The 16,698-nt window shown below is 40.8% G+C and overlaps 1 protein-coding gene across 3 annotated transcripts in view; it reads right to left on the reverse strand.

Annotated features, from left to right (window-relative positions):
- Window positions 1–16,698, reverse strand: part of immp2l (inner mitochondrial membrane peptidase subunit 2) — a 244,774-nt gene that overhangs the window by 19,134 nt on the left and 208,942 nt on the right. For all 3 annotated transcript variants that reach the window (XM_059334920.1, XM_059334918.1, XM_059334917.1), the window contains exon 4: window positions 15,130–15,195. In XM_059334920.1, coding sequence (XP_059190903.1) covers window positions 15,130–15,195 — 66 coding nt within the window. The remainder of the gene's footprint in view (window positions 1–15,129; window positions 15,196–16,698) is intronic.

The following is a 16,698-nucleotide window of genomic DNA, read 5'->3' on the forward strand; positions in this document are numbered from 1 at the left end:
GCGCACAGAACACACCTTCTTCTTTTTTTCTACAATTTCTTAACAGATTGATGGGTTTTTATTCTGGATGGACATCAGAGATATCCCTCTGGACATCAATATGTTTTTCACGTCTTTGTGAGTTAGGATTTGACAGAGTTATGGAGTACAATTTCCGACTCAAATTCAGCTCACATTTTGCCGCTCCCTCAACTGTTCAACAGCCCCCCAGGGAGGTTTTTAGCATTCTCTCTTGGCCCTATCCTGCTGAAAGTCTATTCAGTGCCAATCCATCAGGAAGATGTTGGGATATTTCACATGGTGAGTGAAAACTCTGACATGCCGGTAGCGATTGATGAAAAGTCGGACGATCAACAAATTCATTAGGCTTCATCATTTTGTTGATGGGATATTTGCACTGATCCAACTGATGGATTACCATCAGATATTTCAGTCTGGACCAAAAAGCAAATACAGACTTCAGTAAAACTTTTGGAAACTATTTGGAAACAAATCCAAAATCATGTGTGGGTGACATTGTATCAGGAGGACCACTGAACGAGGCTGTTCAGGCTGGCAGCGAATTCACCATTTTGGCTGTGAGAAGTCGCCAAATTCAATTTTCACAATTTTGGCACATTTGATAAAAGCCTCCACAAAATACCTCACAGTATCTATAATGTGTTCACTTCTAATTTCCAAAGTACTGATGAAGTTCTTTCTTGACTATCCTGTGTGTTAGCTTTAGGAGTTTCCATCTTTCCTTTCGTTGGAACATTATGTGTTTTTGTGTCCAACACTTTGTTAAGAGTAGGAGTGACTTTTCATGTCAGCGGTGGCTGCCTCCTGCAGGAAGGGGACCTGTATAATGGTTTAACAGACAAATAAACTTTATTTACGAGTTACCATTAGTTCATTGCAGATTCTCCTGCACTGCGCCACAGTTAACACTCCCACTTAGTTTCATCTGGCCTGACAGCGACAATGGGAGATTTACGTGCGGTGTAAGCTCCTCTGTTTGGAGATGAATCTGTAAAACAATCCTCTCTATGCGGCTGACGGTGATGTGGCAGGCAGACGGTCTGGCCTGTGTGGCCGAATTGAAACCGGAACTGTGATTTATGTCTGCGAGGCCTGTGTAAGACAACACAGGCTGACAGCCAGCGCCACCTCCGCCAGGGAACCCATCACTGGCCTGTTAATTATTCATCCCCTCCCCAGCCGGTGACCTGTAATTTGTGCAGTGCCACCCGACACAAACAGCTGCCAGGATGAATCGCATGATGATGGCGTGTTATGATACTGTGAACACGCCTCTGTGGGTCTGATGCCCTGCCACTTCCTCTCAGCCTCGCCAGCGCTGCTGCAGGTTCCCACTGAGGATACGAGACGTGATGCGTTTACTGGTTCACTGGGTGGCTTGTCACAGTCTGTCACAGTGACTGTGTTCCCTCTGCGTGTCATTTAGTTGGATGATTTGTTTTGATGCATCACGTTACTGACGGCAGGGCTTCCTGTAGAGGACATGACCTCAGGATTTTACCCTGAGAAACCTTAAGTGCAATTTGCAATTTAAAGATCAATACACATGTTTTAAGTAGGGATATTAATGCAGGTTGTGTGATGATTACCCATGGCCAAAAGTCTGATGGCAACTAGGAAGCAATGGATAAAGAAAGGGGCATTTTTAATGGCAATTTTGGCGACAAAGCCCTGACAGATGGGTCTGTTGACAAGACCAAAATATTTGCAGTTTCTGTCAATGTGACAGTTACTATTGAAGCATTCTTGGCAATTCTGGCAAATGGCATATGGCAACGACAGTGATGTGAGAAGATGTGAAAAGATAAAAAAAGTGGGAAAAATAAAAATAAAATAGACCTGCTGCCAGCGGCACACAAGTAGTTGGAACAAGCCATCTGAATACTGGATACACGGTCCAAATTGTCAACAGGCTACGTCTACTGCCAGGCAGGCAGTCGTACCGTCCGTCATCACCTCCTCACACCGTTTCAAGTGGATCTGACCATGTAATGTCAGAGGTCAAGAGGGAAATAATCAAATGAAATCAAGACGGAAAGAGTGGAGTTGAAAGAAAATAAAAGTGAAATGCTTAATGAGGACCGAATAATAAGACATTTATTATTCAAGACAGGTTGATTGACAAGTCCAGACAACAATTGACCTATGGCTAAGCCACACCCCCAAACGCAATGAGCCAATCACAGTGCGCATAGCTAACTCAATACACTCGGACATTCTCTGCTTCCACATCCATTGAAATGCATTGGAGTTAGTCCGTTTTCATGTGTCGTTTTTTATGTGTTTTTTCTTGAGATTTTAAGTTTAAAATGGTCAAACGGTGTGCATGGGGTACCTGCAACTCTGACACAACATCTCCTCATTAATGACTGGAGACAAATCCAGCGACTCCGTCTTAACGAGCGCTAACGAGGTCGGCCGGCTGGTTAACAAGCCGTCTGACCTCGTTAGCGGCAGTTACTTCGCGATCTCTGTTTGTTTACAACAAGCACCGGAATGAGCGGTGTCAGTGGGGTGAAAAGACGAGTGAAAACCTCTAACTTGTTAATGAAGGCCCTTTTGGTGACTTCAAGATGATATTTCATCTTTCTGTCTCCAAAAATGATTAATTGCCTCCTGTGAAATTTCTTCGACTGTCACAGCTGCCATAGCGCCCGTCACCGAATGTTGACAGTTTGTCCGAGTGAGTGGAGGGGGCGGGGCTTAGCCATAGGTGAATTGCCAGGGCTGAATTTTGTTCTTAGTCCACCCTGCATGGGAATACATCTAGTCTGTAACGCCTTTTACTCGCCAAACACGCATATGGACAGATAATATAAACTAGGGCATGAATGGAATTAATTAGAGGCTATGTAATTAATTAATCGAAATGAATCGCATTTTAATCGCATATAAATATTTGACCTGAGAACAGTGAGAAGTAATTTTTTTCACATGGATTTTTAGTATACCATTGAATAATGACTGAATACATAAGCTTAAGCAACAAAAATATTGTTTATTTTTGTTTAAGTCCAACAGACCAGCAATTTTTGCCATTAAGTGTAGCAATAGCATATTTAGAAATATAGGAGTGGGTCCTTGTACTCGGAGTCGGGCTAACGTCCACACTAGCGTCCATGCTAGCTGCTATATGTTTTGTGATACTTGAGGCTCGATGTGCTGCGGTGATATGTGAATTCCTGAACATGGTCTCACAGGAATCCGTGAAATAGCCACGGATTCGCTTAACTCAAAATCCGTGGAATAGCCACGGAATCACTCAAATTTCGAAACTGACACGGATTTCGCTACAATGCAAGTTAATGACAGTCATATCCCGTGGCTATTCCATGGATGTTTTTTCCTATTGGTTTTTTCCAAGTCACGTGACTTTCAAGGTCCCGGCGGTCAGAACAAAAAACATGGCGGACAGTTCTCTCATTTTTAGTGAAAAAATCAATATTTTGACTTAGTTTCTGCAGAAAAATGGATTTTGATCACATTTCTAGTGAGAAATATATGTTTTATTTTCTAAATATTCACTCAGTGAATGTACATAATCACTTTGTATGTTGGAATAGCCACGGGATATGACTGTCATTAACTTGCATTGTAGCGAAATCCGTGTCAGTTTCACGGAAATTTGAGTGATTCCGTGGCTATTCCACGGATTTTGAGTTAAGTGAAATCCGTGGATATTTCACGGATTCCTGTGAGACCATGTTGGAATTCCTTGTTGCATAGTTTGCACACAACCATGCTCTTATCAACGCTTTTCCCCACAAAAAAGTTGAACAACCTTTTTTAAACTAACATAGCAACACTGTCTGTACACTTGCAATAAAAGTAGATTAATTATTAACAAAACCTTCCTCAGGTCATTATAGTACATAATAACCAGATGAAGGTCTCCGTACAGAAACACTGTTTCCAATAAATCTCTTCTAATTGCCAGTGTGTGGGAGTTCTTTGCTTTATTACAGTCAGAGCCAATACAGTCTGCTGACCTACAAGTGTGCAAAAGTTTTATATTTTGTTCAGAGTAAATCTCTTTCTCCCTTACTGAAACCTTCAGATCATGATTAAACATATGTTGTTGTGTCAAAAGTTTAACTGGAGAATTGAAGAAGTCTCCTTCCTCAATGAAAAGTCTATTCTTAGTGTTTTGTGACCTGGAGGCTTTAAGTTTCTATTTCACACTGTGTAAGCTGCTTATTGAACCATGATTGGCTACCAGAGAAGTTTTCATACTTTCCTCCTTCAGCAGACAAATGTGAAAACAAACTGCACAGTGAAGCTTAAACAAAAACACATTTTTGAGACTTAATGTTAAACAAGTTGGTTTTTAAAGGTAGTTAACATATTTTGGAACATACAATTTGACTATTTTCATGCCAAGAAACTCTAAAATATCACTTAAATTTCAATATTCCTGACTATGATTACATTTCTGTAGACAACATTTTTCATGAAACTGCTTCCAATAAAGAAGAAACAAATAGAAAAAACATCAGACTTTTTGAGGTTTCTTATCTGAGAGTTGCTCAGACTTACCATCTCAGTGTTTTTAATATACTGTCTGCATCAGAAGAGTCATTGGTGTGGCTGGTAATGATTCCCTCCCCGTAGTTTAGTTTGAATCAGTGTATATGTACTGACGGATCATGTAGCTAGAATATCATTCTATGTCTATATGACCCATGATAGCACAATATCACTGCTGACCCCAAGAAACATGAAACAGGCTTAAGAGGTCGCCATACGAGAGTAAATCTCGGACTGAGATTCAGGACATATAAGTCTGCACACTGCAAAAAAGCCAACTTGTATTTTTTGGCCTAAAACAGTGATTTAATTTGGTAAAACTTGGACATATAAATTATTGACATTTAGGGCAATAATGTAAGTTAGCACAACAAAGGAAGCCAGTTGTCTCCTCAAAAAGAAGTTTGTGAGTTGTTGTTACTTATATCTTTAAGTTGGGGTTCAAAACAAGGGACAATAGTTCTGCTAACTCTTATTTCTTTGTTGTGAAATTCGGTCATTAGCGAAAGCTAGCGGTTAACTGATGCTAGCGGCTAACTGGTGCTAGCGGCTAACATATACTAGCGGCTAACTGATGCTAGCAGCGCTGCTTGTTACAGCTACAAGAGTAGCCATTAGCGTATCAATGCTAACTCAAAATGTGGTCACAACATTAGCTGACATTTCATAGCGGCGTTACAATCGTGCCAGAGAAATTCAGAGTTGAGCAAACTCAAAAACAAAACTTAAAATATTTAGTTTAATTGTCAAACTTAAAATTTTATCGAAAGTTTGTTGCCTTGAAATTTTGAGTTCACCCAACTTTTCTTTTTTTTGCAGTGCAGACAGTCACCCAGCTGGACTTGTGTTGCTACACTTGTGTTAGAAAGTTCAAGTTTTTGATCATAAGTAATGTAATCATAACTAGGGTTGCAAAATTCTGGGAATTTTCAAAGTTGATAACTTCCCATGGGAATTACTGGGAATTAATAGCCTGGGTATACCCATACTGCCTTGCGCGCTCAAATTTCATTTCGAACCTCCAGGCCGTGTGGCAACCAGGGAGGTTTCTTAGCCCTGTTTTAGGGATCCAATCACAGAGCGGGGAGGGACGGCAAGACGATGACGCGTACTACTCGGCAGACGGAAGCTTGTAGTTTTCTTACGGATCCAACATGACTGCTGCAGGCGCGAAACTCTCTTTAGCTCTAGATGGTGTTTTAAATAGTTTAGAGTGAAAGTTGAAAGGCGAAAGGTCTCTCGGCGGCTCCGCTGTCCCCCGGCTCGTAGCCAGATCACCACCGTTGCGGTAGCGGGGCTAATAGCGTTAGCGTTACGCTACCGTTACGGTAGCAGTAAACCACGCCTCCTCTACAGAGAAATGAACGGCTGGTTTCCAGACTAATCTCATTTGTGATTAGTCTGGTGTTAGCCAGGCTAGGGAATTAACAGGAATATTTGGAAATAAACGGTAATAAACTGGGAATTTACAAAATTAAAGGTTGGGCGTTAACAGGGAACTTAAATATAGTTTGAAAAATATGTTTTAGCATAATCTTGACTATAGCAAACAGATTTCATGCAAGTACACTTGAATATCTGCTATTAATCACATGCACACAGCACACTGCTTACTGCAGGGCTGCTGAGGCCACGCCCCCTACATGCACTGTGCATTCCTCCATCACATGTTCAATTCATTTACATGTTGAATGAGACTTCTTTGGAGAAAGAGGGGCCCTTTTAATTTTTTTCATTTAACATGTTGAATGCAGACGGCAACCTCCGGGTCTAAACAGGGAGGCAAACCAGGAAGTGCTTTGAGCTGCATTCTACCAAAAATTCCAGCAGGGGGCGTTAAGTTTGGCTGCAAAAAATTCTGTCCATTAATTTCAGTGCAAAATGAGAAAACTTCTCACTTGATTTATTACCTCAGAATTTTTTTTAGGACAACACTATGGTTTAGATTGTGAGTAAAAAATCTTCAAGACAATTTGATGTTGATAGTTCAAATAATGGCCCCATTTAGAAGAAAATAGAAGCTAAGGAATCATATGATTTGGGGCGTGGCTACCTTTGATTGACAGGTCGCTAACAAGACGAGCCATCATCAGGAGAGAAGCAGAACAATGTGTATCCACGGCAACGTGTCAATAAAGTTATATATAACGTTATATAGAAATAAGAAAGGATGTTTAACGATTTGGTCTCATAATTTTGACCATCATTTTACTTAATTTTTTAATGGGGGGGTCTGAGTGGATGAGTAATATTTAACTCAACATTCATGTATTTGTTGTTCAATGAAACAATTGATTGTTCAATAAAATGATTGAAACATGATAAAGTTCTACTTACAAATAAATCTGTTGAAATGTCATGTTTTTTGGATTTTGAATATTTCCAAAATTCTGGAAAATTACCAGACATTTTCCACCCCTTTGCAACCCTTAACATACGCTTTAGGTACGCCTGTTCATATTTATGACATGGATGTATGTGTAAGTGACTTGCAGTCTGAAACGGTCTTCACCCAAAAGAAGAAATAACAGCTTGTCTTTTACTTCAAAAGAAGTAGAATGGACCATTGTAGCAGGTTTGGGTGATAAGTCACTGTTAAAAAAATAAACGAGAGTAAGGTGATATGAAAAATCTTCAGTGGTTCAATTTTTCTTTGTCATCCTGTGACTCAAAATCACATAACCTAAACTCTATATGTAGTCAGTGCCTGCATCTGATAATGTAATACAATGATGACAGTAATAATACCCCTTCAGCCATCACTCACAAGTTTCATGGCTTTAAAAGTTTGTAGAGTTTGTGCCAAAGTTTTGCGTTGTGATCATTGGACAGCGAGAAAGACTGGGGACACGGTGGTCTCTGTAATGAACAAAAAAAACTGTCCAACAATCAGATGGTGAGTTTTGAGAAGTTGCTGTATCAGAGCCAGCAGTCCGGCTAGCTCTGTTCTCCTGCTGCGTCTCATTATCTGAACTGTGGAGCTCATTTCCTCACGAGAACACAGTGTAACAGGGCTGAGAACGGCTCCCACCTCTTCCTGAAGGAAATCCAGGGAGAAGAGCGTGACTCACACACACACACACACACACACACACACACACACACACGGTCCCTGCCATCCAATGCACTCACACTGAGAGTAAAAATAGCTAACCTTAATGTGTTCTTAATGCTTGTTCAAATGCAATTCAAGACCAATTTCAAGCCAACATTAAGCTTGAAGAGTTAAAATACTCCAGTGAAGTCTGCTTCAGAGCTCTCACACTGATCTCACACAAGGGAAATAACAAAACACTTCATCTTTAGAAACACATTCAGCACTGAAATACTACATATAATGGCAAAAGAACAACACTTACTTGTTTCCTGTGGTCTATGTCTAGTACCATCAGGTTCTGCTTAATGACATGTAATGTAACAAACTAGAACCAAACCAGACCAATTGTTGTGAGTTTAAAACAAAACCAGAAAAAGTAAGTCAACAAAACAGTACAAAACCACTGATCGAAGACTTATCTAGATATATATAAAATAAAAATATTCTGCAATTTGAAAGCACTACATCTAGATTCGTAAAATTCCGGGAATTTTCAAAGTTGGAAAGTTTCCGTGGGAATTTATGGGAATTAATGTTAATTTATGGGAATAAACCAGGAAATTACAAATATAGTTGGGTAAAATATATTTTAGTATAATCTTGACTAAAACAACCAGATTTCACGCAAGTATACTTGAATATCTGCTATTCCTCAATCACACGCACACAGCACACTGCTTACTGCAGGGCTGCTGAGGCCACGCCCCTAGTGAGGCCACACCCCCTAACGAGGCCACACCCCTAACGCCCCTACATGTCATGTTTTTTTTTCATTTTAGAATATTTCCAAACTGGGTTTAACTTCCCATGGAAAGTTTCTGGAAATTTACTAAAAACATCATACTTACTGTAGCATGAATAACATACAACTATTTTGTACTTTTGAACAGAGCCTTAGTGCCCATCAGCCATTTTTGAGCAACAACAAATCTAAATATTGAGTTTTTCAGTGAGTCAGTCTACTCAGTGGTTCGATTTAATAGCTTTAAACTATGATTTTTCAGTTCATAATGTTCAGCGGGCAAAACTGTTGACTAACCTTCGGTTTCTATTGTGAAGTTTAAAGAATAGCGTCTTAATTCCAGCTTGCCATAGGCATTATTGTGCACTTGACATAATTGATGCTGAGTTTCCAGTTTCTTTCACCAATCAGGGTATTAAATTAACTTTTTTGATCACCAGCCAACATGGCAAGCAGATTTTTAAAGTTGCCAGCCAATCAGATTTTCTACAGGCCAAATTTTTGGCAAGGAAATCCCCGGCAATCCTTACTGGGGATTTCCTTACTGGCTCCGCCGCGGTTTTGCTCTGTCTTCTGCCAAGCGGAAGACAGAGCTGATCCACTTCAACAATCAGTCTCTCCTTGTCCATGTCTCCGACCCTCTGAGACCCTTTGATTGATTGATTGCTGATCTGGTGCCCTGGTCATAACATAATGTTGATGTGAAGTAGTTTTAGGCTGCATGAACTGCGTATTGTGTTTTATTTAGAAAGGGAGCAGAAGTGTATTACGTTGATTCTGTGTCAGATTTCCTGTCTGGTGCGATCTGATCTGTTGAGCTTTACGAGGTTTAGCAACGGCTCGCGGATAAAATAGAAATGCTACCTAATGCTCGCGCAGCAGAGCAGAGAGCCGCGGCTAGGACGCTGCTGAGACGTTCCGCGGCGTGCCCGGTGGAAATGCTCTCATTGATTACAATGGCAGCGATCAGCAGCGTAGCCGTTACGCGCCCGGTGGAAATCAGGCTTTACAGTACATGTTATTCATTTCTTTTAGGGCTGTCAATCGATTAATTGTTTTTAATAGCGATAATCGCAAAGTAATTGCACATTTTTTTATCCGTTGTAAATTTACCGTAACAGGATCTTTTTCAAGTTTTTAATACTCTTATCAACACGGGAGTGGACACATATGCTGTTTTATGCAAATTTATGTTTATTATTATTACAACAATCCAAAAGAATGACAAATACTGTCCAGGATAAACTCAAAGGTACTGCATGCTCAAAAAAACATGATAACATGGCAAACTGAGGCCCAACAAGAAACAACAGATGAATGGAAGATGACTCAGTAATAATAACACTGTGTAGTGTCCAACTTAACACTAAAAGTCCTGTTTTAGTTCAGCTTAACACAAAATGATTGACCTCATGCATCACGACAACAGACACATTGTACAACAGGTACAAACAATTAGAGGTGGGGGAAAAAATCGATACAGCATAGTATCGCGATATTTTGCGTGGCGATATAATATTGATTCATGGCCGCCAAGTATCGATACTTTTTTTGTCATAATTAATGGGAAAAATGAAGTGAATTCTTTGGTACTTAAAATGAAATCAATTGCTTTTTTTGACCCACTAGATGGTGCTGTTGAGTATTATTCTGGTGAGGTCAGTAGAGGTGATGGTCAGCGTGACAGAAGAAGTTGGTACAACAAAGATGGCGGCACCGGAGATAATAAATAAGGAGAGCCCCGTCCGCGTTAATGTCAAGCGTGTGGATTTATTTTGGATTTTTTTTTAACAAGGAAGGGACGAGTGAGATAGAAATGACACATGGAGTTTGCAAGGAGTGCCGCATGAAAATAAAATACTCGGGGAATACAACGGACTTGCGGGCTCATCTAACTCGGCACCATCCTGAGATCGCATTAACTGATGACCCCAAAGCTAATGCTACATCAGCGCTACCGAGAAACCAGCCGACAAAACTGCCTCTCAATTCAGAACGCGCAAAGGAAATAACACAATCTATTGCTTGCTTCATGTGCAAAGACTTGAGGCCATACAACGTTGTGGAAACGATGGTTTTAGCTACATGGTAAAGACACTGGAACCAGGTATGGGACTCCGTCGCAACGTTATTTCACGGACACAGCCGTATCAAAGCTATACACAGCAGTAAAGCTTGAAGTTGAGGAAAGTTTGGGAACAGCAGATATACTTGCGATAACTTGTGTTGCGTGGACGTCGCGGGCAGCAGCTTCATATGTGACTATAACGGCTCATTGACTGACAGATGACAGGAAGCGTCTGTCGCACGTTCTTTAGACTCGAGCAGAACATGAAAGTCACACCGGAGCAAACGTTGCACTGCATGTTTGATATCAGTTCAGTTCGACTGAATACTTTGTTGGTCAGTCTGTGGGTTTGACTCTCATTGTGGAGAAATAAAAAGACTGTCTTATTTGACAAAATAATTATTGATTTAATTTAATTTTGTGGACACAAAATGCAGTTAAATAAGTAATTTTAAACAGTAAAATCGCAATTTATTGAATCGCAATACTCACCATATCGAGAAATGCTTAAAATCGCAATAATATCGTATCGTGACTCAAGTATCGCGATAAAATCGTATCGTAGGGCCTCTGGTGATTCCGACCTCTACAAACAATACATGCAAATGTTACCTGCCAAAGGTAACATTTGCCTATTCCAATTGAACTGTTGCTCAGAGGGATCTTTGTCCCTTTCTGCCCTTTAAGTTGTCAAAAACCCAAACCCTTCATACAAAATAGCATTTATTTGTAAAGAGGACTCTCTACAACCTAAACGCACTGAAGAACATTGAAACATAAGCTTTGGTTATAGAAGGATTCATGATTTACATGATAAATAAACTGTATTTTATGACATATTTGAACTACTTAACATTGAGTCTGACTGAGCACAAGTTGTTTCCAAATTGGATCGAAAAAATTAAAGTGCAAAAACCCTTCAGCTCGATTTTGAGTAGATACAACTGCTACAGGGCTCCCAGCAGTTTTGACATGTTTCATGGTGTGCTGCACCAAAAATCCCTTTTGTAATTTGTTTATCCACCTGGCAAACACGACACACGGTGCTGGCAGTGATCGGCCACTTCAAATCTGCTTTTGTCATCACTTGGAGCCTGTTTGTTCAGCCAGGCAGAGGAACCACAGTTATTAATGGGACAAAGTCACACTTGTACACGGCAACCGCTGAAAGTCACCTCAAAAACAAGAAAAAGAACATCTGAAGGCAGTAGACTGTGTACAAAGAGAGGTTTAGTGTTGCTCGTACTCGAAAATTCTCAGCAGCAGCCACGACTCCCACTGAAGTGTCCTGGAGGCTGCACTGACTTATTCCTTACTCCTTATTTCAAAGACTAGGTATCAAAATGAATGCAGCAGAACCAGAGATATCATCTTTTTATATTCCTTGCAAAATGTGCCGCCTAAATTACCCACAATGCAGGTCATTCTCTGACTGGATCTGACCTAGCTGAAACTGACTTAAAAAAGTCAAAAGATCATTTTTTTCCCAGTGAAATATAAGAAAAACTTTCCAGTTTTGAGTGGTAACATTTGCTACTTTATGCATATTCTTTTCTGCCAATATTGTCTCCCGCGCTGGCTGTCACGTAAGCACTTTTCTTTACTGCGTTTCCGCAAAAGTGCCGTAACGAGCTCTGCCGTCAGTGTCAGTGTGTGTGTGTGTGTGTGTCTGGGACATATCTTTCTGACCGTTAGTCAGACTGACCTCAGATTTCGTATGTGGCTTGCGCATGGCACGAAGGTATGAATCCTCAATTTTTCTAGATTTTTTAATTAATTTTCAAAAAATCATTATTTATGTAGGACGTGTTGCGCCATTGCACTGTTTCCGATCAGACGCCTTTTAGTGGAGCTCCGCCCCATTGTGTGATAGGCCTACACCTGGTCAGGAACACAATTCACTCTGGATTTCCACCCTGACTCATCTCAACTGTAAGTCTATTTAGCCTACCTATCTTTAGGAGTTTTAAAGTGCGCTACAAGGTTCAATTTTCCAATAATATTAAAATAGTTTCCAGCGAATATCAATGTTCAATGTGTATGTGCTGGACGGCGTGGTACCTTAAGAAAAGTAAGTGCACTGCACTTGTTCATACTGATTCGGTCTATTCACATTGAAATCAGGCATTGCGGAAACAAAGTGGAAGGAGACGGTAGTGGTGTGTCACAGAGCAGCGGCAGTATGTGTACAATAAGAGACGGCAGGTGCGAGTGCTTTCAAAACAATGATGGCGGAAGAAATGCAGGTCAGTCTAGATCAATTTCCAGGTGTTTCCATGCATGGAAAACTAGTCTCCAAATTCAGGTTTTCCAGGACACATGGGGATGCTTTGGAGGCCCGACAAGATTATTTAAAGATGACTTGGTACGTCAACTTAGCATTTTCATGCTTTATTTGATAGTGAGAGAGAGCTTGGAGGGGGGAGACCTGCAACAAAGGAACCTCGGGCCAGATTTGATCATGCGTCTGCTGCGACAAGGACTCAGCCTTAGTGGTTTGAGCCACCAGGACGCCCAAGATTTTTTGTCTTGTGATCCTTCAGTCCTTGTGTAATCTCCTAATTCTGGGAGATTCCAGCTGTCATGCACATGCAAGTCATGACGCCTCAGTTACCCGGTCATGCCGCTTTGCACTTTACAACATCAGAAAAATCAGACCTTACCTAACTCAACATGCCACTCAACTCTTGACACAGGCTGTTGTCATCTCAAAACTTGACTTCTGTAACGCCCTCCTGACAGGCCTGCCAGCCTGCACAGTGAAACCGCTTCAGATGATCCAGAACGCGGTGCCGTGCCTGGTCTGCAACCAGCCAAAAAGGTCACATGTCACACCGCTGCTCATTGAGCTCCACTGGCTACCTGTTGCAGCCCAAAGCATCAAATTCAAATCTCTAATGCTGCCTACAAAGTTGTCTCCGGTACTGCTCCTACCTACCTGAACGCCCTGATTCAGACATATGCTACCTCACGACCGTTGCGCTCTTCCAATGAACGGCGCCTGGCTCTGCCCCCTGTTGGTCCAAGACAATCCAGACTCTTTGCACTTCTTGTTCCCCGCTGGTGGAACACACTACCAGTTCCTACCAGAGCAGGGGCGTCCCTCTCTACCTTTAAAAAACTCCTGAAGACCCAGATCTTCAGAGAGCATCTTCTCTCCTAGACCACACGATAATTCTACTCCTCAAAAAATTGTCACTAGCACTAATAGCTCTGATTGCACTATACCTTGATTGTTTGCTTTTACTCTTCCTGTAAGTCGCTTTGGATAAAAGCGTCTGCTAAATGACTAAATGTAAATGTAATGCAAGGAAAGTCTTCAGGCTCGACTGACGCAGACTCATGTGACATCACAAAAGGCTTCTATACTACTTTTAAAATGACTCGCAGAAGAACTCTCCAACACCTGGAATCACTTTGACGTGTTAAATTGGTGGCATTCCCCTTTAAATCTCAAACTGATGCATGAATGTGGTTTAAGTATGTAACTGAGTCCCAGGAGACAGCCTCCCTCTGCTGCCACTCAGCCTGAAAGTCTCCTTTAGTGCCTCACAGTGACTTTAACATCCTCTGAACCTGACGGAGAACCAGAAAACGTGAAGGAATGAAAATCGTCACTCGCGCTGTGGAAATGATGACGACAGTAAAAGCTGCGAGAGGTGGAGGAGGCTGTTATGAATATTTGTATGAATAATGTTTATAAATTGGGATATTCATACAGGAAGCATATTCTACTGCTGAAATGTAGACAGTCTCCTTGATACTGAAACCTCTGAGTCTGCTTCTGTATGCTCCAAGAGTGCAAAAATAAATAAATATACATAGAGTGGTAAAAATCCTCCACCGATAGTGAGTGTTCAGTGTTTGTGCGGGAAATAAGCAGTGATTTACTTTTGCCAGCAGGTGATGCCAGTTAATCTGATTAGAATCCAGAGTGATGGAGTGAACCTCTTGACTGCAAACTGATACCATTAGATGAGAGACAGCTCTGTTTTTTTTCTGACTAACAGGCTGCTGTTTCACGTCAACCTCAGGATGCAACATGGTCTCACAGAAATCCGTGAAATAGCCACGGATTTCGCTTAACTCAAAATCCGTGGAATAGCCACGGAATCGCTCAAATTTCCGTGAAACTGACACGGATTTCGCTACAATGCAAGTTAATGACAGTCATATCCTGTGGCTATTCCAACATACAAAGTGATTATGTACATTCACTGAGTGAAGATTTAGAAAATAAAACATATATTTCTCGCTAGAAATGTGATCAAAATCAATTTTTATGCAGAAACTAAGTCAAAATATTGATTTTTCACTAAAAATGAGAGAACTGTCCGCCATGTTTTTTGTTCTGACCGCCGGGACCTTGAAAGTCACGTGACTTGGAACAAACCAATAGCCACGGGATATGACTGTCATTAACTTGCATTGTAGCGAAATCCGTGTCAGTTTCACGGAAATTTGAGCGATTCCGTGGCTATTCCACAGATTTTGAGTTAAGCGAAATCCGTGGCTATTTCACCGATTTCTGTGAGACCATGCTGGTTGTCAGGATGCCTTTATTTTATTACAATATAAAAGTGATGTTAAAGATGAGTTCCTTTATCAGAGTTTGTTGGATAGTTAGTCAGTAATTTCTTTGCCACAGGAGGAGGTGGAGGAGCCGTTTCCTACCTGATGAAATCTCCCTCCAGGCCAATGACCCGCTTGATGATCTTCTGCTGGGGATTCTTGGGCGACCTGAGGGAACAATAAACATATATAAGGCAATAAGCATAAAACTCGTACAGGAAAACACAGCCAAATAAAAATCACACAAGCGTGATGTAGTGAGCTGTTGGGGACGGCTCTGTTCAGGGAGATGGTGTCTGCACAGTCAGATCTAGTTAAAGATGTCTGTGCGAGATGAAAGATAGAAGGATCCAATATTCGTTTATAGTCTGAGTGCATTTTACCAAGTCTTGTGTTGATTAAAGCCTCCGACTGAAAGCCAAACTGCATGTTGGACAAGCAGAAATTAAAGCGGTTTTCACAGCTCTTGAGAAAAATCAGCACTCTGTGCATCAGTAATTCTCTCTAGATGACAATATGCAAATCATTCAAATGCTATTACTTTGTTTTGCATTAGAAATCACACATTTTTTGAGAAAGGAATAGAAGGGAAGTTCCAGTTTGAGAGGAACCATCATGGTGCGGTACACGCACTATACATATAAACATAATGTGGAACCAAAGGTAATGCACTGGATTTTGCAGTGATCCCACTAAATTTTGTCCTCTGATGAAGTAATGTTGGCTCAGTTTTTCAGGAAGTGGGAGGGGAGGTGGATGACCCAAAAAAACACAGGGTTTTTCAAGCATAACCCTGTTTTAAAAGCCTCTAATCTTAACCTTAATCAGGCGATTTTGGAGCCTAAACTTAAAAAACGTTTAAAACAGCGATCGTTATTCTTCTGTGGAATGGTTCCTGTTTTATATCTTTTAAGATATGATCTGAATCACGCTGCAAAAGCTTTTTTAAAAAGAAATCTTTTCAACGCGCTCATGAGAATATGCTGAATGAAATGTTCACCAACAATGTTTAACAACAATTCCAGTGTGCAAAATGTTACTTAAGGATTTTGTCTGTGTTTGACTCTTGAACTACTGTCTGTTCAAAAGAAACTAAAAGAAACATATCCTTATGCCTTTATTTTTTTCCACACTGAACTGAACTCCCAACTCTTTAGATACCGATTCTTCGTCACGGCCATCATCGTCTGCTACCTTTGCATAAAGCAACCTTTTGTCTCAGTTTTCTGTGTTCACAGACTTTACAACTTTAGGTAAAAAACACATTTGTTGAAGGTTAGGAAACAGGAACAGTTTACAAAGAGTTACATCATCTACTTCAGCACTACTTCCACGTTGTGGAGAATGTGACGGATCAACATCTGGAAGTTTGTTTACAGGTTGAGTTAAAATACCAAAATTGACTTTTTGTTTCCTTCTGGCACTTCAAGTTAGGGTTTCCATTGATCTGGACCTTAAAACCGTCAACCTCCAGTGTAAATGTCCTCACTCAGTGAGCCCTTGACTTTATCTCCTGCATCCTGTTTGTGCTCATCTTCCTCCTCCTCCTCCTCCACCTCCTCCTGTCTCCCTCGATTCCTACTTTTCATCCTTATTACTACACTGCAAAAAAAAGAAAAGCTGGGTGAACTCAAAATTTCAAGGCAACGAACCTCAATAAAAATTCAAGTT

This window comes from Centropristis striata, chromosome 6 (assembly GCF_030273125.1).
Source record: "Centropristis striata isolate RG_2023a ecotype Rhode Island chromosome 6, C.striata_1.0, whole genome shotgun sequence".
NCBI classification, from domain to species: Eukaryota; Metazoa; Chordata; class Actinopteri; order Perciformes; family Serranidae; genus Centropristis; species Centropristis striata.